The 26,445-nt window shown below is 40.5% G+C and overlaps 1 protein-coding gene across 4 annotated transcripts in view; it reads right to left on the bottom strand.

Moving 5' to 3' along the window:
* BEGAIN (brain enriched guanylate kinase associated) overlaps nt 1-23,607 on the bottom strand; it is a 284,146-nt gene extending 260,539 nt beyond the window's left edge. For 2 of the 4 annotated variants that reach the window (XM_056811264.1, XM_056811267.1), the window contains exon 1: nt 23,440-23,594. In XM_056811264.1, coding sequence (XP_056667242.1) covers nt 23,440-23,490 — 51 coding nt within the window. In that variant the 5' untranslated portion in view covers nt 23,491-23,594. Of the gene's footprint in view, nt 1-23,439 lie in introns of all 4 variants that reach the window. The other 2 variants (XM_056811266.1, XM_056811265.1) reach the window with 2 other exon arrangements.
* Between the last annotated feature and the right edge of the window lie 2,838 nt (nt 23,608-26,445).

The following is a 26,445-nucleotide window of genomic DNA, read 5'->3' as shown; positions in this document are numbered from 1 at the left end:
TATAAACCTGTTCTATCTTTGACTCTGTGCAATTTCACATGTTATTAATGACGTGGATGAAGGCATGCTTGTCAAGTCTGAAAATTATACAGTTTGGGAAGGAGAGATGATGACATGCTTTTTTGATAAAATAAGGATCCCTAAAAAACTTAACAAGTTAAACTTTGATCTGAAGGAAACAAATTGAAAACCAACATGATATAGTGGAAGCAGAACTCAATTAGGAGTTGGTGGACCTGGATTCAAAAGCTTTGTTCTCCTATTTATTTATTTATTACCTATGTGACCATGGCAAGCCACTTAAGCCTATTCCTGATTCATAAAATGAGGGGATCAAACGAGATGATTTCTGAACTTCCTTCTTTCTCCAAATCAATGACTTCAAGATAAAAACAAAATCATATATTTGGGCTAAAAACAAATCCACTGGAGAAGTATAGGGTAGTGGATGGATGACTAGACCATGGCAAGGACTTCAGCATTTTAATGAAATGCAAATTGATCAATAGTGTGACATGGGAGCTAAATGAATGAAGTAATGCCATTTTAGACTACACTAATAGAAATATAGGGTCTAGAGGAAAACAAAGGATACTCCCCTATGCCTTGCCCTGGTCCAGTTCATAGCTAGAGTACTATAATACATTGTGGTGACTATATTTTGGAAGAGAAATGACAAGCTAGAGAATAATCAGAGAAATGTAATAATTTTTAAAAAACCCTTACCTTCTACCTTAAAATCAACACAAGTATATGTTTCTAAGGAAGAAAAGTGTCAAGGGCTAGGCAATTGGAGTCAGCTAGGAAGAATCTGAGGCTAGATTTGAACCCTGGACCTCCTCATTGCAGGCCTGGCATTCTATCCACTGAGTCCTAAGGTAATAATTTCAATAAAACGACTGAAAATCATATTGCATGAGGATTGATTAAATTAGTTAACGAAATGTGGCTTATTTAGGCTGCAGAAGGGAAGACTTGGGACAGAGGAGGGGTCATAATTGCTCTTTCAGGTTTGAAGAGCTTCAGAGAGAAGAGAAGTTAGATTTGGTTTGTCTTGATCTCATAGGTTATAACCAAGAGCAATGGGAGGATGTTGATGATAGACAGATTTAGGCTCCAAAATAGGGAAATTCTACTTAAGTATTAGAGCCATCCAAAAGTAGAATGAGCTTCTTGAGACAGAGTGAATGCCTCATCTCTGTAAGTCTTCAAGTAATGGCTGAATAACCATTTATCAGATTCCTTCTCAGATCTCAGTTGGGTGTGGTAATTTCAGAGGTCCTTTGTGGTGAGACAGCATTACAAAGTCTCAGAGACCCTTGCATCACATCCTACACCTGATATTTAATATCCATGTAATTGTGGAAAAGTCCCTTAATTTAAAAGATCCTTAGTTTCTTCACCTGCAAAAGGAAGGGATTGGACTAGGTAGCCTGAGAGGTTCCTTCCAGTTCAACATTTTTGATTCTGTTAAGATTTTATCAAAGACCTGGTCTCCTTCTAGGTTCTGTACCATGAAATCTCATTTGACTAGGACCCATCTCACTAGAATACCTACTTATTTATATAACCATAGAATACTAGAGATGAAAAAATATAGGGCCCATCTAGTCAAACCTCCTCTGAGAGGGATGCATAGTGCATGGTAGGGAGAGCATTGTCATAAGACAATCAGGTATCCCGGTTCTTCTCTTTATGTGACAATGGACAAGCCACATCTCCCCACTCTGGACCTCATTTTGTTGAACTGTAAAAATGAAAATATTTAACTCAATCATTTTTGAGGGTCCTTTTTAGCTTTCTATGGATCATACTTTCTAAAGGCCACACAATGAGTTGTTGGTAGATACAGGGCTCTTAACTCTCAAATCAATGATCTTTCTAAGTATACTACCTATTCAAATTCTAGCTATGCCAGAATCTAAGATGTAGCACACTATACATGTGAAGGTTTCTGTCCTGAAATCTCTTCAGTACCAGGATCCTAAAATTCCATTATTAGAGCTATTCTTCTGGGTCTTAAAGATCACTACATCTATCTATATATATATATCTATATATAGATATATATATAATATATATGTACATAGTACCATTTGTGTTTCTGTATTTCAGATCATTCTCTGGAGGTGGACATTCACAAGTTATTCTTCAAATATTAATTCTATTGATGTATATAATGTTTGATTAGTTCTATTTGTTTCAAACTTCATTATTTAATGTAGGTCTCTCCAAATTTAAAAAAAAAAAATTAACCTGCTCATTTCTTATAATGCAGTAGTATTTCATCACAACCATATGCCACAATTTATTTAGTCATTCCCCAACTGGTGGACATCCCTTCAATTTCTAGTTCTTTGCCACCACAAAGAAATTTGCTAAAAATTAGAACACATAGGTTCTTTTCCTTTGTTCCTGATCTCCTCAGGGAAACAGACCCAGCAATGGTATTAATCTACCCAATCTAAATTGCTCATTTACTTTATACCTTATGTACTAATACTTTAGTAGGAGGAATTGACAGTCAACTGAGATAAAGACCCTGGAGGAATGGGGATACTAGCAAAGCATCTGAAGATATGGGAGAGAGGATTGGGAGAGGGAGAGAAGGAAAAATGGGAGGGTGCCCCATACAGATTTTACTTCATTTTGTAACCCTAGCTCATAGAAAAGCCTGGGCTTGTCTCTCTTTTATACCTCTCTACTTGTTTTCAGACTATAAGGAATTAAGAGTGAGCCATGTAGATTTGGAGGTAAGACTCACCGAGGGAATGGGCAGGTACAGGGAAGTTTTTGAGTCTTCCTGAAAATTTCCAGCTTGAAAAATGGTGCTTTGCTTTGCTGGGGTTGGCCTCATGTTGCACAAAGGAATGATAGCATCCTCCAGGAGAAAGGGAGGCTCAGAATCTGAATCATGATACTTGAATCTCTGGTGTCTTTCTTTCTTGGCCACCAGGCTCTTCTCATTGGCCCCAGCTTCATCTTGGTCAGGCCCTTTTTGTCTCATTGCAGGTTCAGGGCCGTGTTGGTCTTCCAAATAGTGTCTTGGGGCTTGGGAAGGGGTCTTCATTTTGGAGAACCTGAATGCTTCCAGGCTTTGGGGATCCAGCACTTGGGAAGTGACTTCATCAAGGAACTGGGAGAACTGTAGCTTGGTTTTCTGTTTCTTTTCCATGACCACAAAGGAGCGTTTGCCGATCATGCTCAGATCTGAAGTGGATGAGCTTGTTCTCTCCAGAGCCTCTTTTGGAGACCTCCAGCCCTGTTTGTCTCCTCTGATGGGATGTGACACAAGACGGTCCAGACTCTGTGATCTAAAACTCCTTCTGGGACTACGTTTATGGGGACGGAGTGGCCTCCAGCTTTCAACATCCTTTCTGCTTTGCAGCAAACTCTGTACTCTTGTTCTGAGGCTAGGAAGGGAGTCACAGTCATTCTTGCTAGAGCTGTTAGATTTTGAGAACAATCTCCATGAGAAAACCCCAGAAAGGACCCTTCGCAGACTATTGAAGCTCTTCTCACTTCCTGCCTCTGAAGACCATGAAAATGGAGGAGAACAATAAGATCTTTGCTCTGCCATTCTCTCTCTTCCTGGTACCCTCAAGAGGGGAATGAACCTTATTACTAGAGGAGACTGACCTTTGCTTAAATCCAAACTCACATATCTTCACATTTCTTCAATGTCTTTCTGTTCACCAGCTTCTGTGTGTAGGGATGAGTAGCAATCAGAACTCCAGGTTGTCATCTCACCTCCACAAAGTCTAGCTGGAAACTTAAACTGGTCTTTGCTCTATTAGCATTGCAGTATTAGAAACAACTCCCTACTGCTGACCCCTCCTCCTATCCACTGGATCAATTCCATGTCCTCATTATCCAGGCTGAATAGCTAAATCCTGAGGATAAATCCATTGGCTGGTATGGTAGAGGCCCTGCAGATATCCATATGCCTCCATCAATACTGATGAGCTAATGGTGAGCTGGGTGGATGACCTCTGGCAATTCAGATCAATTTTCACTAAGCAGGACCTTGGTTTCTGTACAAGTAGAAAAAACCTCCACTAGATATCAGGGGTCATGTTGTCATTGGTGCTCTCCCAATGTGCTGAGAACTCAATCCAATTTAACAAATATTTATTAAAAACCTACCATGTGCTGCTAAGTTGGAAGTGATATTTCTATTGCACTGTCTTTATATGAGGGAAAAACTCCTTCATAAACCAAGTTTTTGAGGCTGCCTCTAGTGGTGGTGGGTTTTCCATCTGGATGTTTTTTTAAGACTGGATGACCACATGTATGTCATAGAAGGAATTCCTGTTCATAAAATTCTATTCATATTCACAAAATCCCTATTCACAAAAGGTTACACTAGATGGGCTCTGAGATCTTGTCACAAGAATTTGTGATTCCAGCCTTGTCTTTTCTCCTACTCAAGTCGAGTTCCAAACATTGATTCATAGCACCTATAAGAAGTGTGTGTGTGTGTGTGTGTGTGTGTGTGTGTGTGTGTGTGTGTGTGTGTGTGTAACTATGAGAGATAGTCAGTCAATAAACATTAAGTGTCTACTATATTGCCAACTCCTGGGGAGATACAAAAAAAGGCAAAAGACAATCTCTGTCTTCAAGGAGCTCATCATCTAATAGAGGAGACCATGTAAAAATGATTATGGATGAGCAAGTTGTACACAGGATAAATTGGATATCTTCAACAGAGGGAAGGCACTATGATTAAAAGCAATGGGGAAAGAATTCATGTAAAAAGTGGATTTTAGCCAAAAGGTAGAGGGAAGTGTGTGAGGGTGAGGGTGAGTGGGTGAGTGAGTGTGTGTGTGTGTGTGTGTGTGTGTGTGTGTGTTTGGTAAATTAACCCAGTGAACTGCCTATTTATCTTGGTGTCATAATCTATGCAATTTTTTTTCATTCACTAAATCAAAGGCATTCCCTCCCTCCCATTATCCTCAACCTCCTTCCTATTGGACTACTTTAGCATGAATGATCTGAACCACACAGTTTGGGATCAGATTATTCACTGATCCACAATGCTCTCTAATTTTGGTCTCCCCAGTTAAAATGTGAACTTTTTGTTGTAAGGGTTACAACCTCTCCCCATTTCCCCTAATGCATCATGCACAGGGCCAAGCTCACCACAGGTACTCATTGAACAATTCCTGATGTGGCTTGATTCAGTTCAACAAAAAGAACTTTATAGTAGTGTGTAAGCAAAACAAATTTCCATATCGGTCATTGTTATAAAAGCCAAGTCATACATAACCAAACTCCCAAAATAAAAACCATAAATATACTGATGTGAAAGGTGACTCCAACAGTTCTTTCCCTGGAGGTGGATAGCATTTCCTGTCATAAGTCTTTCAGGATTGTCCCAGATCATTGCATTGCTGACAGTAGTCAAGTTTTCACGGATAATCATCATCCAAATTGCTGTCTTTGTGTACAATGTTCTCCCATTAACTAAATTCTTAACAAAATATTCTGTTTAACAAAGAAGAGGAGAACTTTAGATCATTAGAGAGGCCCAGGAAAAGGCTGCATGATTCCCTGTCAGAGATATCAGAGGGGATTTCTGCATGGAGAGGGAATTGGATCACCTGTCTTCTGAGGACCTTTCCAAATTTAAGTCTTTATGATTCAGCATGTTTTCTGCTTGGGCAATGAAGTGTCAAGATTAATCACTTACCTTTCCACAGCTCTTTGAAGTCTGCATGTGATTTACTCAAGACAGCCCTTTGAGGTGGGAAGTAGAATTATCATTCCCATTCTAGAGATGAGAAGAAAAGGCAGTCTGGTGGAGTGAGCAGAGAGCTGGCCTCTGAGTCAGGTAGATATGGATTCAAGTCCTTCTTTAGATGCATGTGATCCTGGGTAAGTAATCGAACACTTTAGGAGAGCCCTAAGGGACTCTGTAAAACTATGTTGCCCAAGAGTAGTACTGATCTGTATTGGTAGAGAGAATTTCCTCAGCTAGAGTTCCCTAAACAATGAAGTCATAGGTCTGGTCCAGTTATATGCATAGAAAAAGAAAATACCTACATTCATACATATACATACACACACACACACATATATGTGTGTATGTATGTGTGTGTGTATATATATTAGTATATATCTATCTATTAGTATATATGTATTAGACAATCCTGGCTGTATAATCCTGGACAAGCCACTTAACCCTGTTTGCCTCAGTTTCCTCATCTGTTGAATGAGCTGAAGAAGGAAATGGCAAATCTCTCCAATATCTTTGCCAAGAAAACTCCAAATAGAGTCATTAAGAGTCAGACATGGTTGACACATGCTTGAATAAGAATAATAAATATGTATATATGTACACAAATGCACATAAATGTCTATTATATATATGCTATCCAAATGCCAGAGACAATATATGAATCCAGGTCTTTTAATTCCCAAGTCTGACACACTTGATACTATACTATAGCTATTATAAGAGAGGAAGAGCCTCTCCTGGTCTTCCTACCATCCCATTTTACTTTAAAAACACCCTAAAACTCTTTCCTTCTGTCTTAGAATCAATACTAAATATTAGTTCCAAGACAGAAGAGCAATAAGGACTAAGTGATTGAGGGTAAGTGACTGGCCCAGGCTCACACAACTAGAAAATATCTGAGGCCAGATTTGAACCCAGGACCACCTGGCTCTATCCACTGAGGAACCCAGCTGCACACCTTCCATCTTTTATCCACTGTGCCACCCATTGCAACTGAATGCTTAACAAAAAGAATGGGCAAAGTTATATTTCATCTGGACTAAATATGGGTCCAGTGGAAGAGGAAGGGTCAGATGAACCTGCCCTAAAGGAAGTCTAGATCTTTAACAATGGTAGCAGGGCTGGTGGAGCGGTAACATTTTTTATTCTTTGGAGTTCATAAGTTCATTCATTCATTCACTCATTCAACAAGTAATGTACTGATTTTATCCTGTGTATGAAGTCCTATTCCTTCTCAACTCCTCTTTTCATGTCAAAGCTTCATCATAGCAACTTAGAAGAGTGCCAATATAACAAATTGGAAGAGACTCCAAATGGAATCTGGTCCAACCTCCCTTCCTGTGTAGAAATACTCATTCTAGGCTCCAGGACAAGGGTTCATCATGTCTCTACTTGAAAACGGAGTTACATGGCACTCACTACCTCATAAACTGATCCATTTCATTGTAGATATTCATTTATTTATTCATTGAGCACCTGTTGTATCCCTAGCTCTTTGAAAGTCTTCATAGACTTCAATATTTCAGTGGATCAATGCTCTCAGTGTAGAGTTTCCTTCTGCAGGTGCAGATGGCAAGACATCCATGTCTTCCCATTCTGTGCCATGCCTGTCCATGTTGTAACATGCTAGACTAGTTCTTCCTTTAGTTACTTTAACATTTTGTGATATAAGCGAAATACTCAAGTTATCTGTCCTCCCTCACTTTCCCTACGTTACTGCCTCACCTACTTTTCCAGTCATACAAAATAGGCAGATGTGATGTGTGGTAGATAGAGTCAGCCTCAAAATCAGGAAGGATAGATCCAAATTCTGCTTCTGAATCACACTGATAGTTTGACCTCATCAAGCCAAGTCAACAAGCATTAATTAGACATTTACTATGTGCCAGGTACCATACTAAGCACTCTGAGATAGAAATACAAATACAAGCAAAAAGAAAGACAGTCCCTGCTCAAGGAGTTTACATTCTAATAAAAAGTAATACATATGAGGAAGATGAGAGGAGTGTAGGGGAGGGGAGAGATGAAGATATCTGGCATACGGGGCATGGTAGAGAAAATATGGAGAGTCTAGAATTCATCCTAGAAAAGAATGGAGACATGGCTGGCCTGGGTGTCCCCCTTAAATTGGCGATTCTAGGAAGAACTAGCCAATCAGAGGGAGAGTCCTAAAGGTGGGGAATACTTCTAATGTGAAGTCCAGGGATAAGATAAATTTCCCACATTAAGAAGTGAGGACCCAGGGCAAGTCATTTAACTACTCATTGACTTAGTCACTCTTTAAAAGTTTAAGCTGTTAAAAAGGTGTTAACTTGCATTCTACCTACAACTATAGACAGTAAGTACATCCCCATCTTGGAATATATAAATGAAGTTATTGCTTTAGTTCCAGTTCCTTTATAAGATAATAATATTTAGACCTGGAAAGGACCATAGAGATAATTTTGTCCACCTCCTTCATTTTGTAAAGGAGGAAACATTATTTAATCAATAACCATTTATTAATTACCTACTATGTACTAGGCAGTATAAAAGAATCCAAGGATTCCAGGACAAAAAAAAATGAAGTCTCTATTCTCATAGACCTATTATCAATTATTCCCTTCTAGAAATTTTCCATTTGGATCAAAATGACCTATTTGTTGCTCTCTGGGTTTAGTATTCCATCTCCCACCTTAGTACCTTTACAGAGGTTTTATTCCCCAGGTCTGGAATATACTTCCAAATAAAAGAAACCTCACTTTTACCTCCTAGAGCCCTAGGGGAGTGCTAATGGGTGAGACCACATGTGTACATATAATAACACAAACAATATTGCAAAGGAATTTTGGAGAAAAGCAACTAGTAGCTAGGGTGAGGGAGAGTCAGGACATGCTTCCTACAAGAGATACCATTTAAACTGAGTTTGATCTGTCTGACTCTCTCCAGTGACAGGGAGGTTCACCAACCAGTGAAGTAGCCCATTCTATCTTTAGATGTATTTGTTCATTATCTTACCCAAGAATGGAATGCCCAGTACCTACTGTGTGCCCAACCCAGTGCTAGGTACTGTGGAGAGACTGAAGGAGAAGACAAACTTTTATTCATTCAATAACAGAACTTCCCCTGTGTAAGGCATTGTAACTGAGAATTCTCCCTTGGCACCCAACCCAGAGCTGTGAATAGCTGGTCTCCAAGTTCTCCCTGAGTGTGAATATTCTTGGCAGTACTCTGACCAGAAAATGAGTACCTCTTCTGGAGATGCCTACTTTATCAGGAAGCTTCCAGCTGTCATAATAACCCACTCACTTGTACTGCCTGCATGGATAGGTCCCAATGATCCCTGGATGCTATTAACAGCCAACTAAACCTTTCCAAAGCTCAAAGCCTGAAAGTGAGTTAGCAAATGAGGGATGCTCAGTTCTGGCTTTTGGGCTGCCTAAGTCTTCATGCATGGAAAAATTCAATTTGATTCAGCAAGGATATTTTCATAGCCCACTATATAGAAGGTTCTATGCTAGGCACTGGGGTTGCCAAGAGAAAATTAAAATGGGTACCTGGCCTCAAGAATTCTACTGGAGGGGGAGAACATCTTTATACAGATAAATAAATATAATGTATTAAAGTAAGGAGACATGCCCATCATTAGGGGAAATCAGGAAAGTCTTCCTGTAAGAAGTGGCACCTGTAACAAAACCTCAAAAGAAACTAGGGTTCTAGGAGGTAAAAGCAAGGTTTCTCATATTTACAATTGCATTCTAGGCCTAGGAAAAACACCAACACTGTAAAGGTATTGAGGTGGGAGATGGAATACTAAATCTAGAGAACAACAAATAGGTTATTTTGGACCAAATGGAGAATTTCTAGAAGGGAATAATTAATAATAGATGTCTTGATGGTTCATGGGGAAATGGACAAGAATATGAAGATGGGTATAATTCACTTCAATTCAATTCAACAAACATTTGTCAAGAACTATATGCAGAGTTCTACTGTAGTAGAGTCTGGGAAGAATACAAAGCTTAGGTTACATAATATTTAGTCCCTGCCCTCATGGAGTTTACAATCTAGAAGGGGAATAAAGTACAGAGATACCTGTAATATATAATGTTAAATAAATGTATCTGAAGAGGGATAAAGCAAAATACTACATGTACTCTGCAAGGAAGGCTCTCATTAAAGAAATCATAGATCTTTCAAATATTCATAGAATTAGGGAATCTCCCTCTTCTAACTTCACCTAGCACTTTTCTCATGTCTCTTTTGTGCACCCCTCACTCTTCCTTGTACATCAGTTCCTTGTTTATATATCTTTCCTAACATTATATTGTAAATTCTTGGAGAGTAGAGAGTAAGGGCTGTCTATGTCATTAGTCTAGCAGTCTAGCATAGGTTTAATAAATATCTATTGGATTGAATTGTTGAATTAAAAGGACCACTAGGTTCATCTAGTTCACCCTGAACTTGAATAGGAATGCATTTTATAACAATCACTGTTCCTATCTAGCCTTTGAAAGATCCATAGGGATGAGTATAAGCAAATTAGTAATCATGGAAAAAAAATTACCTGTCATACCCTGACCAAATAAGAGACTGAGAGTTTCATGGGAGGTAAAATGGAACTTTCTGATTACATAAAATTAAAATGTTTTGGTACAAATAAAACCAGAACAGTGCAAATTGGAAGAAAATCAGAAAAAGAAACAAAAATCTATTGCAACAAATTTCTCTGATAAGGATCTCATTCCTAAAATATGTAGGGAATTGAGTCAAATTGACAAGAATAAAACCAATTCCCCAATTGATAAATGGTCAAAGGATATAAATAAGCACTTTTAAAAGGAAGAGATTGAAGTTATTGGATAATAAGAAAAAAGTTCCTAATATTTTTCCAATTATAAGTAAAAAGCTTTTAACATTTTTCTAAAATGTTCAGTTCTAAATTCTCTTCCTCCATCCTCATTTCATTTTGCATCAGTTCATGTAAGTGCTTCTAGGTTTTTCAGAAAGTATCCTGCTCATGATTTCTTATAGCACAATAGTATTCCATCACAATCATAGACCATGACTTGTTTAGCCATTCCCCATATGATGGGCATGCCCTCAATATCCAACTCTTCCCCCCCCCCCACAAAAAGAGATGCTATCAATATTTTTTTAACTTTTAAAAAAATCGCTTTGGAAAAAAATCTTTTTGGGTTATCATAGGCTATAGGATTCTGATAGGGAGTGTTCTGAGCCCTCTTTCTACTGAGTTTAGCTGAATGATATAGTAATACCATTTTATTTTTCAGATCAGGAACCAGAGATCCAGAGAAGAGAAATGAAATTAGAGCCCCTAAACAAGTGAGCTAATAGTATGATGGGAAGACTGAAGACCATACCTTATGGGAAACTACTTAAAAAAATGGTGATATTTTTAGCCTGGAAAAGAAAAGACCCAGGGAGCTGTGAAGACTAGTAATGTGGAAGGATAAGATTTCAGTTTGGCCTCAGAGGACAGAACTAGGGCAATAAGAGGACTCTGGAAAGAGATAGATTTCAACTTCATGTTTAAAAAAATTCCTAAAAATTACAGGTACCCGAAGGTGCATTGGGTTAAATGGTGATGAGTTTACTATCACTAAAATGTTTCCAAGGAGCAACAGGATTGCCTGGGAATTCCTTTTCAGTAATGGGTTGGATTGAAGGCTTCTGAGATCTTTGCCTATTCTGAGATTCTGTGACTAGTCCAAGGCCAAAAAACTGTTCCTGAATAGGATTTTCAAGGCCTGAAATATGCCCCTCTTCCACTAAGCCTTCTCTGGCTATCCCAGCCCAAACTGCTCTCCCCATTTCTCTGCTCTTCTTCAGTATTTATGGTCTATCCCAGTTTATCACCATCTTTTTCTGCTTTCTCATCTTTGTGTGTTTTATTTTCTCAACCACTCTCTAGGTTCTTTGAGGGGCAGGGTCCCTGTCTTATATGATTGTTCCTTTCAGAGAGTGAGTCCATCCCAGAGTCTAGCATAATTTTGGCAATCAATACAGAAGTGTTAACTAGTTCTTTGTCTTCCTTCCCTCTATTCCCATCCAACATTTGTGCTAGAGGTCTTGTCCCTTAGGGAAAGATTATTTTTATTTTTTAAAAAAAGCTTCAATCTTAGCCACTTCCTTGGGGGAAAAACTTGCTTAAAAAAATAAAGGTAGTAAACATTTACAAAAACAAACTAATAAACATATGAAATGAAGGGCTAAATTTTACCAGAGCTTTTATTTTTTGGACCAAAGGGAGTTTTAGAGAAAAAGTTTTACTTTTATTTGTCTAGGAAATCCTGATGTGAAAAACTTCCTGTATTCATACAGACTGGCAAAGTCAGTAAGTGTCAAAAATTGGATTTGAATACAGAGTACCTTGATTCCAAGATTGAGCTTCTATCCATTATGCCAAGGTGATTCTAAAACTCTTCAGTTTTTTTTTGTTTTAATCTGTTTTTTTTAAAGCAGCATACTTCACAGAGAAATGTTTATTTTGGGATCCTATACTTTGTTATTAGACAAGGTGGTTTCTTTCTCCCTAAATTGTAAATATTTCTAATTAAATTTTGTGGTATGCTTACTTAATCAGTAAGCACTGCCAACTATGGCAAATTACCCATCTCAACACTCCACAGCTGCTGGGTGTGTTGATTCCAGTTCAAAGTCAGTGGAGAAAGAGCTGCCTATAAGAGAGAATCTCCTTTAGTAGTATGGACTTCCTACTTGGGCTCCACATCTAGGAGCAGACGAGGAAATATTCAGAACTGGAGGAAGGGATGAGGAACTGGAAGAACCAAGGCAGGTTCATCCTATTATTTCTAGAAAAGCTAAAGGCTTGGCACTCCCTTCATTCAGCTCCCTGTTTCATTATACAACGCCACCCCTTTTCTAGGATCTGCTATTTATTATTAATAACAATTGATTCACAATTGTAAGACTAATGATATGATCTTTAAGGTCAGTAGAATACCTTCCTTGCAAAAACTTTGCAAGATAGGCAGCGCAAGAGTCATCATCCTCATTTTATAGACAAGAAAACTGAAACCGGGGCAAGAGAAATGACTATCTTGGTAAATGGCAGAATTAGGAATCAACCTAGATCCTCTGACTCTGGGATCAGTATTCTTTCCACTACACTACACTACACTCAGATGCATATGAATACTACCTGACTATTTTTTTAGGTACATCAGTGGTCCACTGGAAAGGAGAAGAGATGCCACATGACTTCAGGTAATACAGATAATAACTAGAGAGTAAGAGAATTCCAGAACTGGAAAAAACCTTAAAACCACAGAATACAGAATATCTGAGCTTGAAGAGGGTTTAGAATCAGAGAACACAGAATTCCAGGCAGGAAATTAAAGGCCATTTATATAAAAGGAATTGAGACCAAAGAGGTAAAATACATGGCTGAATTCACACAGCTAGTGAATTAATACATTCTTGAGGTGAACAATCCCTAAAAACAAAGCAAAGCAAAACAAAAACACTTCAAAGTTAAGTTTCTAATATCATTTCACACATATTTCATTTGCAACTCAAGGATCTTCTAGTCATTTCTAATTTTGCTACTACCTATGTGACCTTGAGGAAGTTGTTTCACTTTTTGAAGCTTGATCTTTCTCTTCTGTGAAATGATGGGATTGAACTCAAGTTCAACTATAAGATCCTTTCCAGCTCTAAACCTATAACCCTAACATTATACTAATCTAATTCATCTATCCTTCCTTCCTTCCTTCCTTCCTTCCTTCCTTCCTTCCTTCCTTCCTTCCTTCCTTCCTTCCTTCCTTCCTACCTTCCTTCCTACCTTCCTTCCTACCTTCCTTCCCCTTCCTTCTTTTCTTCTTTCTCTGTGTCTCTCTCTGTCTTTCTCTCTCTCTGTCTCTCTGTCTCTCTCTGTCTCTCTGTCTCTGTCTCTCTGTCTCTGTCTCTGTCTCTCTCTCTCTCTTCTAATAAAGAAGAGCAGCAAATACTAGGCAATCAAGGTTAAGTGACTTGCCCAGGATCACCTAGCTAGGAAGTGTCTGAAGCCATATTTGAAACCAGGTTCTCCTGATTTGAGGCTTAGTGTTGTATCCTAGCTGCCCCCAATTTACTCATTTCAAAGGAAAAATTGAGTCCAGAGAAAGGACTTTCCCAGGGACATAAAGGAAGAAAGATAAATAAGTGATGAATTTTGTGGTACAGAATCAAAGTTGAATGCAGCTCAATGATTCAGTGGATGGAGATCAGATCTGGAGTTGGGAAGCTGGGTTCAAATTTGGCTTCAGTCACTTACTAGCTGTGTGATCCTGGGCAAGTCACTTAGACCTATAAAATGAGCTGGAGTAGGAAATAGCAAATAATGTGAGTATCTTTGCCAAGAAAACTGCAGATGGAGTCATGAAGAGCAGACATGACTAAAATGACTGAACAACAGCATTCAGTGCTGTAATAAATAGGTTAGAGGGAAGGGAAAGGAGAGCTTTTTGCCAAGAAAGGCTTTGGGGAGGATTGGAAGTGGGTCACAATGCAAGGAAACAAGCATTTCTTATATGTGCCAGGTGTTTTACAAATACTACCTCATTTGATCCTTATAACAACCCGAGGGTATAGGTGCTATTATTGGGAAACTGAGGCCCAGAGAGGTTAAGTGATGGGTTAGAGGTCACACAGTAAGTGTCTTGGGGCAGGAGTTAAACTCACTTCTTCTGATTCTAGGTCCAGTACTTTAATAATAATAATAATTCCACAGTAACAACAATAGTGCACAATGATCAACTGTGAAAACTTGACTGCTATTCAGCAATGCAGTGATCTGGGACAATCCTGAAAGACTTATGATGGGGAATGGTATCCACTTTAGAGAAAGAACTGTTGGATTGAGATAGATGCAGATTAAAGCATACTATCTTTCACATCAGTGTATTTATGATTTTATTTGGGGGTTTTTGTTATGTATGAGTGTGCTCTTACATTAAATAATGACAACCAGCATTTATATAGTGCTTTCTATGTGCCACAATTATCCCCATTCTACAGATGAGGAAACTGAGGCAAACAGCGGTTAAGTGACTTGTCCAGCTGAAAGAGCCTGAGGCTGGATCTGAGCTCTGACATTTCTGACTCCAAGCCCAGTACTCCTATCTACTGTGCTAACTCTGCAAAAGTAGATGAATTTTGGGGATGGTGGAGTAGGGGAAGGGTCAACCTAAGCCAAGTGGTTTAAAAGGACAGAATGGATGAGGGTACTGGACCAAAATTCCAAAAGCAGTATCTGGGATTCACAAGCTTTCCTTCTTTCTCTTCCCTTCTCCTTCAGCCTTCAGTTAGCCTCCCCATGCTCAGTGCCTTTCTAAGCCTCTGGGCTTCCCTGTGTGCCCAGGATCATCTTCCCTTGGGGAAGCCCCATTCCCTGCACTGTAAATCCAATCATTTTACAGATAAGGATAAAAGAGATCTGCCCAAAGTCATACAGTAAGTGGTGATGAGGAGCTCACACTGGGTATTTTTACTATGAAGCCAGGGTTTTTCCTCCTTTCTCACCACTGCTACTAAGAAGGGAAGTGATTTTTGTTTAATAGAGTGAACTCAGGGTTCCTCAAATCTGAATCAGAGAAACCAAATATAAAAAGGATCTTAGAGATTATATAATTAAACTCCTTTTTCTAGACAAGAAAACAGGCTGAAATGGGGGGAAAGGACCTTGATTTGAACTCAAGTCTTCTGGCTCCCCATTCTATACCTTTCTCTACTGCCATATTGCTTCCACTGTAAAGCATTTCATATTTCTGTAGACATTAAAACCTAAAATGAACTTTCCTTATATCTGATGCAGAGTGCTGGGTTCAAAGTCAGGGAGGCCCGAGTTCACATCCTTCCTCAGATATCTATTAGCTATGTGTCCCTAGACAAGTCACTTAACCCTTCTGTGTCTCAGTTTCCTCATCTGTAAATCAAAGAGGTTGTACTCCATGGCATTTAAAGTTCAACTCTAAATCTATGCTTCTGTGAACTATATGAAATCTTGAAAAATAAAAGTTCAGTCATGTCCAACTGTTTATGACTTTGTGGACCATATTGTCCATGGCTTGGCAAAGATACTGGAGTGGTTTGCCATTTCTTTCTCCATTAGGTTAAGACAAACAGAGGTTAAATGACTTGCTTTGGGTTTTATAACTAGAAGGTATCTGAGGCTGAATTTTGAATTCAGATCTTCCTCACACCAAGTCCAGTGCTCAATCTTTTAAACTACCTCCTCACATCAGGTGGGTAATAGCATTATTCCCATTTTAAAGATGAGGAGACTAAGGCTCAAAGAAAGACTAGCAGAGTCATAGAGATGCCACAAGAGTAAGGATTTCAAATTTAGGCCTCCAGATCCAGCAGTCTTTGTGTCACTCACCCCAAGTCAAGTGGCTGTAATGGCAAACCACCAGCATATAGGGTGAGTCTCACTCCAGGGTTTTTATCCTCTTTCCAAAGAGGATAGCTGCAGATAAAAGAGGGGCTCTAACTTTAGTGCCTAAGTCATCACAGTGGTGCCTTCTGACTCTTCGCCTTTGATAGAGACTGAAAGCTTGTCCATGTCTTATGTGAGAGGGAGGCTTGGTTTTCCCCAGGACCTGTGTGGTCTGGTTTACTTCTCTGGGTTTTGAGTTTCTGCCCTTAAACCTTTCTGAGAAATATAATAACAGAACAACTTCTTACTCTTAGAGGGCATTTTCAGCGTTGTAAAGTGCTTTCCTTGCAATATTTCTGTTAGGTGAATTATACAAGTATTATTATACTTACTTTGTAGATGAGGAAATGGAGATTCTAAAAGGTTGTAAGAATCAAAATATTTAAAGCTAGAAGTGGCCTTAGAGATCATCTAGTCCAATTCTCAAATTTAAAAAATGTGGAAACTGATGCCCCAGAAGTCTTATGTGCCTTGCCCAAGATCACACGGGTAGTAAGTAAATGAGTTCTAATATTGGCAGCCAGACCTTCCAATTCCAAATTCAGTGATCATTCCATTAGCTCATGCCTCTTTTTCACAAGTTCAGTGGGCTGACTTAAGAGATAGCAGGCTGCTGGAAGGAATGAAGAACAGGTTGGTTTTAGAAAAACATGGAGAGATTTGCATGAAAGAATGAGAAGTGAAATAAGAAGAACCAAGCAAACATTGTATATGGTAATCATGATATTGGTTTTTTTCTTTATTTTTTTTAAATCCTTACCTTCCATCTCATCATCAATATTGTTTCCAAGGCAGAAGAACAGTAAGAGCTAAGCAATGGGGGTTAAATGACTTGCCCAGGGTCACATAGCTAAAAGTGTCTGAGACCATATTTGAATCCTGCACCTCCTGTCTCTAAGTCTGGCTCTCAATCCATTGAGCAACCTAGCTGCCCTCCAGCAATATTATTTAAAGAATAACTGAAAGGTTAAACCATTAAGTATTATAAATATTCAAATCAACTACATGACAGAAGATCTCCAGAGAAAGATTTGTTAAAAAGAAGTATGTATAGTATGGTTTTACATATCTGTCTATCTCTCTATGTATTTATCTATCTATACATCCATCCATCTATGTATGTATGTATCTGTCTATCTGTGTCTGTCTATCTATCTGTCTGTCTTTCTGTCTGTCTGTATCTCAAATAGAAGCCTTCTCTACTGTAGAGTGGGACAAGTGAGAGAGAGGTAGCTTGAAACTTAAAAATTAAAACAAAAAGTAAGTTTAAAAAAAGAGGTGGCAGGTTCCCCTTCCTTCAGAGTTATACTGAGCATTTGCTTCATATTTCATTTCGTGGGTTGAACTAAATGACCACGGAGGTCCCTTCTAACTCTTAAATTCTATGATTCTATAACCTCCAATATTAACTGAAAACCCCATGGAATCCCTAGGTGCTCATGCAGATAAAAGTGTCACTTGATGCTGAAGGTATGTTATTTTGAGGTCTTGGGAGGTGCTAAAATAAGACTGCAAAAGCGGGAAGAACATTTCTATAACTTGGGGTAAAATGATATCCCAAATATCAGACTTCATGGCAACCAGGCATCCTTGATTTTTTGCTCACTGCTTTAAGTGATTCACTTATTCTACCTCTAGGTAGGGCAGGCCCAGCAATGATGAGTGAAAGGCAGAAGCCCTTGGAGCACTTGGAGCTATTCCCAACTCTTTCTTTATCAATGTTGCTCCCAGAAATGCAATCATCTTCTAGTAGAGAAGCAGCAACACATACCAGTAACCACATTTCACTTAGCTGAAACAGGAGGTAGGTTTGTAGCTTTAGGACAAAACTGAGGTGTTTGACTTCTATGGAGATCCTGGGTCACAACAATAGGCCTGGTTCCAGATCTCATCTTCTTTGTTCCACCTCCTATTCAGTTCCCTCCTCCAGCTCATGGCCATTCCACAGGCAACCCCTTTCAAACACATCTATTATTATGCTCTTTTGACACAGGCAGGGCATGGGAAGAGGCTAGAAGATATAGAAGTTAGCTCCGAAGGGAAAAATTTTTGTGGCACACTGGAAAAAACACAGTTCTAGGAACCAAGAGATCTGAGTTCTGGTCCTGATTTTGCCACTAATTCTCTATATGGCTGCAAATTTCCTTTCCTCCTTTGAACCTATGTTTTCAATCTATCAGCTAAATAAAGGGGGTAGAAGAACAGATCTCCAAAGCTCCTTTTGGATTAATAATATATGGTTCTATGATCAATGGTATTTTATCTAGCCATCTCTGTTTTCTATGATTCTGCACTTGGAAGTTTCTTCTAGGAGTACTTTCTGGAACTTGGTGGGTTTGATATATATGATTTCTCATTATTTGATAATTATGTGTGATGTGTATGATGTGATGTATATGATAATTATATGTGATAATCATGTAATTATGAATGATATATCATTACTAATAATATTCTCATTATTCAAATATATGATCCTCCCAGTTGGATAAGAGGTTTGAAAGTTAAGGTCAAAAGCAGAAAGCCTAATCTTACACAGGGTTCTGTGGAGTAACCAGGAAGTAATTAGACTCCAAAATCTCTGATTCCTATTTTTTTGATACTTCTTTAAGAAGGGACATTCCTTGATTAGAAAGCCACTTCCACACAAATCTACTTGGAAAAAGTAAATACAACTGAAATCATTCACACTGATCATCAGGGAAACAATGTTGGGTATGAACTTCATGTCTGTCTTGGTGTCCCTTCCTTCCTAAAATATCTTTAGAGGACACGTGCGCCCTTGGGGCCCTACTATTCTTGACTGACTCCAATCATCTGTACTCTTAGTGGGGGAGCCATTAAGATCAGAGAGGGGACAGGTGCTCTCCACCATTTTGATTGCCTTTAGGGGTAATCATATAGCTTCACAGACAGGACTATGGCCAAAACTCTGAATCCCTAGAAGAAACAATTGTGTGTTTGCAATTTGAGCATCTTTAGAACTTGTACCAACATTTCTGGGTCATGAGATTTCATATCCTTCAGTGAAGTGTGACACTTCCATAATCCAGCCACACTGGGCAACTCAATATTCTGAAAATGTAACGTATGCACAGTCCTGTCTCTTCAGTTTTGTCCACACTGTTCTCTCCTGCTGGAGGGAACCCTCCAGCACCCCTTAAGACCATTCAAATCCTGACTGCTCTGGGAAGCCTTCCCTGATCTATTCAGTTAGAATAGACCTTTCTGCTCCCTGCCCTTAACAGAACGTTACTTGAGCTTCTTTTTCCCGTTTTGTTTTTTAAAATCCCTTTTCTCATGAATTACAATTTTTATTTGAATGTTTTATCTTCCTCTCTTAGGGAGAGAACTCCTTGAAAGCAAGGGATGGTATCTTATTGCTGTCTATCCCTGCACATAATACTCAGTAGTGGGTCATGAATGTAGCAAATGCTCAAGGAATATTTGTGGTGAAGAAGAATAAAATAGATGACATTTATATAGTTTGTTACAAAGTTCTTCACATCCAACATCTCATTCAATTGTCAAAAAAACCCTCTCATAAATCACTTCTCCCCGTAAGATTTGTAGTACAGGTTCTGTTAGCCTTGTTTTTCAAAGAAGGAAATTGAGGTTCAAAGATGGGAAGTGACTCAAGTGACTCACCCCAGGTCATAAAGCTAGAGATTGTCAGAGAGCAGAGACTGGAACCTGTCCCCATTTCCAAACTCTATTGTAGCCAAATAGAATCATGTCTTCCTTGGGGCAAAGAGACCAGAAGCCACTCAGTATTTCAGGAGTGAACAAGATTTTGCCAGTGGACTTAAGACTCCAAACATCAATCTATTTAATAGCCACATGAATATAACTCATGACGTTTAAGCAATACTACCTCTCTCTGTCTCTTTCCTCACATGGCCTGCTGTGCAGTACAAGGGGAGAGAGGCTCATAAGTATTGCCTAACAGATTCTACCATCCCCCCCAGAACAGCTTGATTATAGTAATATTCTAGCAAATTGAAGATTTAAAATTAATGCAAAGTTCTACTTGCATCTCCTCTCTGACCAGTTTAGGAGCTAAGTGTGAAACTAGAGATCTCTGAAATGTGCCTTCATCAGTTGTATCTCCTCAAGGATATACAGAATCTGCTCCTCCCTCATCTCCCTCAGGAGGTTCCTGGGAAGGAGGAAGTAAAGTAAGGGATTGTTAACTCCATTTGACCCATGAGGGAACTATATGCAGGAAGGAATGATCTCTTCCCATCACCCAAAGTATCAAGGAACTCAGTGGAGCACTGCCAAAATTCGGGCTCAACAAGGACTGATATCACTCTTCTCCTGAAGGGAAGACTAAGATATGTTTGAAATAAGTCTTGAATTTGTAGTCAGAGGTCCTAGGTTCAAACCATAGTTTTATTACTTACTTAAGGGATATTAGGAAAGTCACCTAACTTTAAGAGATGTTAGTTTTCTTATCTGTTAAAGAAGGGGATTGGACCAGATGATCTCCAAGGTCCCTTATTGCTTTAAATTCTGTGTTCTTCCTAATCTCTGCTGCTTTCTCTGAACTAATCATTTCAAAGCACAGGGATTATATGATTATTGGTGGTTAATCTTAAAACTGGTTTTACTCTTCTCTTTACTCTTATTCTGGCATTTAGGGCCCTCTATAGGGTATCTCATTCAACCTCTCCAATTTTGCAACCTCCTCTGGTCCATTGTTTATCTTTTTTCTTCAACCAGACTCATCTTCTCATTCTCCAGTACAAATTTTATCTATCCTTCAAGAGCTACTCTCCTTCAGCAAAAAATATTCCCTTCTCTAAAGAGTCTTCCCTAATAACTACAGTCCATGCTAATTTTCCTTAAAACACACACAGTGTTATTCAATACTCTACAGGTAGATCACCATAGAATTTTGGGGCCAAAAGGACCATCAGAGGTCATCAGTTCAAGAGTAGGGATCTCTTCTCCAACATACCTGACAAGTGGCCATTTAGTCTTTGCCTGTTCTGGTGATAAAGGAGTAACTTAATGTTTCCTGAGGCAGTTTGTTACAATTGTAGACTTTGTTAAAAAGTCCCCCCTCCTTTACTTTCCCTTTCTGAACTAGTTGTTCCTCATTCTATTTTCTGGTGCCAAGCAGAACAAAAATGGAAAGATCCTTTGGAGTCAGTCAGAGAACCTGGGCTGAGATGCTGCCTCAGACACTACCTGTTCGACCTTGCTTGTTTTTTGACTTCTGTGGGCCTAAGTTTTATCTTCCATAAAATTAAGGCAGAGGTAAACTAGATACTTCTTGGGTCTCTTCTGACTCTAAACTTCTGATCCCATGATCCTGTAATCCCTTTTCCGTACAGTAGCCCTTCATACAGGCGAAGGCCTTAATAATGTCCTGTCTTCTCTTTTCCAGACTAAATAGTCCTAGTTCTTCAACCATTTCCCCAGGAGCTCTTCAGTTTCTCAATGTCAGTCCAAAAATGTGCTTCCTGACCCTGGGGGAGACTCAGGTAGGAACTGGACTACATAGCCCTGCGGGAGTTCTTTCCTCCTTTGAGTCTTAATACAACTAGAATTTATTTAATACCTACTTAAGCACTTAGCTAAGTGCTGAGGAAAACTAAGATGAAAGAGGCAGGGGCACCTTCAGCTCAGAAGTCTTAGCTTCTTGCCAGCACAGTAGAATGAGCCCTGGATCTTGAGCCAAATGATGGGTGGAATCTTGGCTTTATTCTATCATAACTATGGGACAAGTCATTTCACCTTTGGACCTCAGTTTCCTCATTTGTATAAAAGTGAGGCACCACTTGAATGGTGGATAATGAGGAAAGCATAAAGCATTAGAAAAACATGAGCTGCTCCTCAGATAGTTACCTTGGGCCTCTGCCCCAGGGTTCTCCTTTCCTCCAGTGCAGAAAAATCGTTTGCTCCCCAGAGGCTCTTTCAGCTTGGGGGTGGGGGCGGGATTGTCACATGGTGCAGTAACTGAATTGGAGCCGCCAGCAGGGGCAGAGGATGGGGAAGCACAGGTTTTACTAAACAGGCTTTACTGCGACCTGGCTCAGCGGTTCTAGCTTCAGGGACTCCCTCCCTTCTTGCCTCCCTCCCTCCCTCCCTTCCTCTCTTCCTCTCTTCCTCCCTCCTTCTCTCTGGACCTCCAGGGCTTACTTAAGGCAGCAGCATCTGTCTGCCTGCAACACTGATCTGCTTCTTTCTGCACCCTAAGACCAAGTCCAGTGAAGTGCAAAGGGAGTCGTGAGCTGAAGTGCAAAGAACACTGGAATAGGAGTTGGGAGATAGAGGTTCCCAGTGCTGGTTCTGCCATCAGTTAGGCATATCATTTTTCTCACTCCGGGCCTCAGTTTCCTTCTCTGTAAAACGATGGATGAGGTTGGAGGAGATGGTCAGTAAGGTTCCTCCAAGTTCTGACTATCTACAATTGCTCTCTAGGGGCAGGAGAGGAAGGTGGCAACCCTCGGGCCAAGGTGGGTGGGAGATGAGATGAGTGCCTTGTGATTGCCCTTGATTAGGGTGTCAGCCCCAAAGCCTGTACAGGGAAATCCCGAAACCAACCAGGCATCTCACGGAAGGTTGAAGCATTCATGCTCTTTAGACCGAAAGCAATCAGAGAGGGAAAATATATATATTCCAAATATCCCCCCTGCAAAAGAACAACTGCAGTTGTCTTCCCCAGGCTTTTCACGAGCGCAGTGACCAGGGAAGACCCGGGGCGCCGCTCCCGGGCCAGGGAGCGGAGAAAGAAATCAGGCGGAGGCGTTATTCAGTTAATGCGTCCATAGGTCTGGGCTTTGGAAATCCCCACCGAATTTCCTCTATCCCAAGCCCAGTAACTATAGACAGGCTATCCTAAAGGGGGCTTTTCGGAAGGGAGACTCTCTAGGTTGGGGAGAGTGGGGTAGGTTGGGTGGGTGGGTGTTGCGAACCGAGGGCGGCGTCCCGAGGGGAAGCCCTGCAGTCTCCAGGGACTGGACAGCTCCTGTGGCGGGTTCCCTCTACCTCCCTCCGCAATCCCCCAAGACCACTGCAGGCGCACAGCAGAAGCTGGGGTGGAGGGAGCTGAAGGGAGAAGTGGGATGGGAGAGAAGGGGAGAGGTAGGAGAAGGAGGAGAGGAAAGGAAGACGAGGGAGGGGAGGAAGGGGGAGGGGAGAAGCCAGGGAGGGAAGGAAAGCTGGAAGGCTGGGGAGAGGGGGAAGGAAAGAAGGGAGGAGGTGACGGGGAGCGGGAGGAGAAAGGAGGGGATGAGGAGGTACTCACGGCGCGGGGGAGCCGGCCGGCCCTTCGCCTGCAGCCGCCGCTGCTCCACATGGTGACCCGCGGGGACGAGGCACGGTAGTTGGGGTTCTGCTCCGGCAGGGAGCAAGGCAGCCAAGCAGGCGCACACGGGGCTGGCGCCGCGGCCCCGGCTCGGCCAGGCTGGGAGGTGCCCGCGCGGACTCTTCATGACGGAACCGGAGAGAGGCTGGACCACCGCCCCACCCCCACCCCACCCTCGGCTTCCCTTACACACACGTCCCCCCCCCCCGTTCCTCGACCCCTGGGGTTCATCTCAAAGGAGGCCAGCGGGTGGAGAAAGAGCTAGGGGGCATCGCTGTGGCAGAGGTTCGAGTCCGAATCTTGACCCAACTTTCCTTAATGAGCCTCAGTTTCCCCATGTGTAAATGATCCTGTGGAACTAGCTTATCTCTAAGATCTATACCAGGTCTGACATCTTTCACCTCCACCTCAGAATTCTTCGATTGCATTCTCTTCAAGGCTCCCCTCGAATGCCTCCTCCTACAGGAGGCCTTACCTGATTCCCCCGAATTGGACAGATCCCCCTCCATTACTTTATGTATATAGGCTTATCTGTGTACTCAATATTTACTCCCAGTAGAATATAAATTCCTTGAGGGCAGATACTTCCTTTTGCCTTGGTATTCCCCTTTGCTCCGATCATTTTCTTGTGAATTCATTGGTGTATTGAAACTTCTGGTTAGGAAATTCCTTCTGCCAAGTATATCTGAGATTAAAAAAAAAATGTGGTCTCAGAGATCTTCCTGGGCCACAGAGAGATTACATCACTTGCCTGAGATAAGTTTTAGTGTCCATCAGAGGAGACATTTTGCCTCAGTTTTTCCCTGAGTTCAAAGTCAGTCTCCTATATCCACTCCTCTATGTTTCCTGGCACAAATGAGATGCCTAATAGATGCTTGTTGACTTAGATGGGATCTTGTCTTTCTTAGGTCTCAATTTCTGTTTTTTTAGTATGTAGGAACTTGTGGTTAGAGTAAGGATGGTCAGGCCTGGAATTTTGGTGGGTGGGTGAGTGGAGCTTGAAATCTTAAATTCTTAGCCTAAGAGTTAAGGGAGGAAGGAATCTGCTGGAATCTTCTGGTTCAGCTGAGCCCCACAATATTTATTATGACTCATGTTTCTATAGTGCTTTATAATTTAAAAGCCACTTAATTCAAAAAAAAGCCCAAGGAGGTAGGTAGGTGGTTCAAACATTATTATCCCTGATGTATAGATGAGCCTTGGAAAGTTGAAATGACTGGCCTAAGGCCACACAAATAGGTATCAGTGCTCAATCAGAAACCTAGTCCAATGACTTTTCTTTTATTACTCAATGCTATATGGGAATGTGGAAGACCAGTATTCAAATCATGTCTCTGATACTATCTTAGGGCTTTCATCCATTCTAATTTGTTCTAAAAATAAGCCTGGTAGGTAATTACTGTTAGTATTATCAGCATTTAACAGAGGAGAAAGTAAAAGCAGATGAAATTAATGATTTCCCAAGACCACCCTGTTATCCAATGGCAAAGGACTTGAGTTCAGCTTTCCCATTTCTCCTCAGTAATCCTTGCGCTAAAATACATGCCCTCCCAGCACGAAGCCAGAAAACAATTTCTAGAAGTCCATAGTACAAGAACATTGCTCCCACCTTGGCCCCAGTAGAAACCTTGAGTGTCAGTCCCTAGTTGTTGTTGTTGACTCTGCCAGCTTGTAAAAATTCCCATCTACAATGCCATAATGAAAAGAACTCTGGATTTGAAATTAGAAACCCTGGCTTTAGTTTCTCTAGCCTTACTGTGTACTATCTTTAAGAACTAGGGAACCTTTTTTCTTTTGGGGGCTTCAATTTCATTAACTAGGTAGCTCATATGGGGTTCCTAATCCCAATTCTCACTTGATATATGAAGTTGGTTCCCTAGAGGGTTGTCGAATTTCCCCCTGAAAGTCATAGAGGCAACCCTGTGGAGTTGCAGTATTTTTTTTCTTTCTTTTTTTTAAAGAAACCTTCCATCTTAGAATCAATACTATATATTGGTTCCAAGGCAGAAGATCGGTAAGGGGTAGGCAATGGGGGCTAAAGACTTGTCCAGGGTCACACAGCTAGTAAGTATCTGAGGTCAAATTTGAATCTAGGACTTTCCATCTGCACACCTGGTTCTCAATCCATTGAGTCACAGATAGTTGCTCCCCAGTGTATCTTTCTAATACTATTTAAATTCCAATTCCAGTGTATTCCTCCCAATATCATCACCAGTCACCATCACTCCAATATAAGGTAACCAATTAACATCAATGAGCTTTTACAAAAGGATATTTACTTTTTTAAAATAGCAAGAACCAAAATACCTCTGAACCTAAGAGCACTCTTTGCCTCTATTCACCCCTCCATGCCTAGGGATAGTAAACTCAAACTTAAAATGTTGACTACAGAACATTTCCATCAGTGAATTAATTTCTAGGTGTGACAGCCAGGGAATAAGTTATTCCCTTGTTTACAGGACATAACTTCTCCTCTGCCTGGTCTATCCCCTGGTAGATTGATTAAAGGAGGTCATCCCTCAGTGCTGATTCCTTCTTGTTCTCAGCTGCTAAACCTCTGGTGGCTCTTCCCACCTTTCAAAGCTAAAAATGGTAAAGTCTGTCTGTGGCTTCTACAGCTGATCTTCATTCACTTAAGACCAGGGAAGAATAAACACAAAGAAACAGAGGCACCATGTGTTCACAGCTGGTTATCTGCCCCGGTGGGGAGAATAAGTTGCTGGCTCTTCCTCTTTTACCCATAAGAAGGCTTACAGAAGTTCTTGCCTTGCTTGCTCTCAGGGATAAGATTTGAGGTTCTTGGCTGGAGCTTTTTTCTTCTTCTTTGTATGTATTCTCAGATCTGGTACAATAGTCATTTAAAACGGTTTTTGTAACTCCACAGAAAGTGGACAGGAAACATTCACTGAATACCTTCATGATAGGCACAAGGCCTCTCCATTATAA

Source organism: Monodelphis domestica, chromosome 1 (genome assembly GCF_027887165.1).
Source record: "Monodelphis domestica isolate mMonDom1 chromosome 1, mMonDom1.pri, whole genome shotgun sequence".
Lineage (NCBI taxonomy): Eukaryota > Metazoa > Chordata > Mammalia > Didelphimorphia > Didelphidae > Monodelphis > Monodelphis domestica.
Note: the sequence above shows the minus strand (reverse complement) of the source record. Positions and strands in the feature narration are given on the sequence as shown.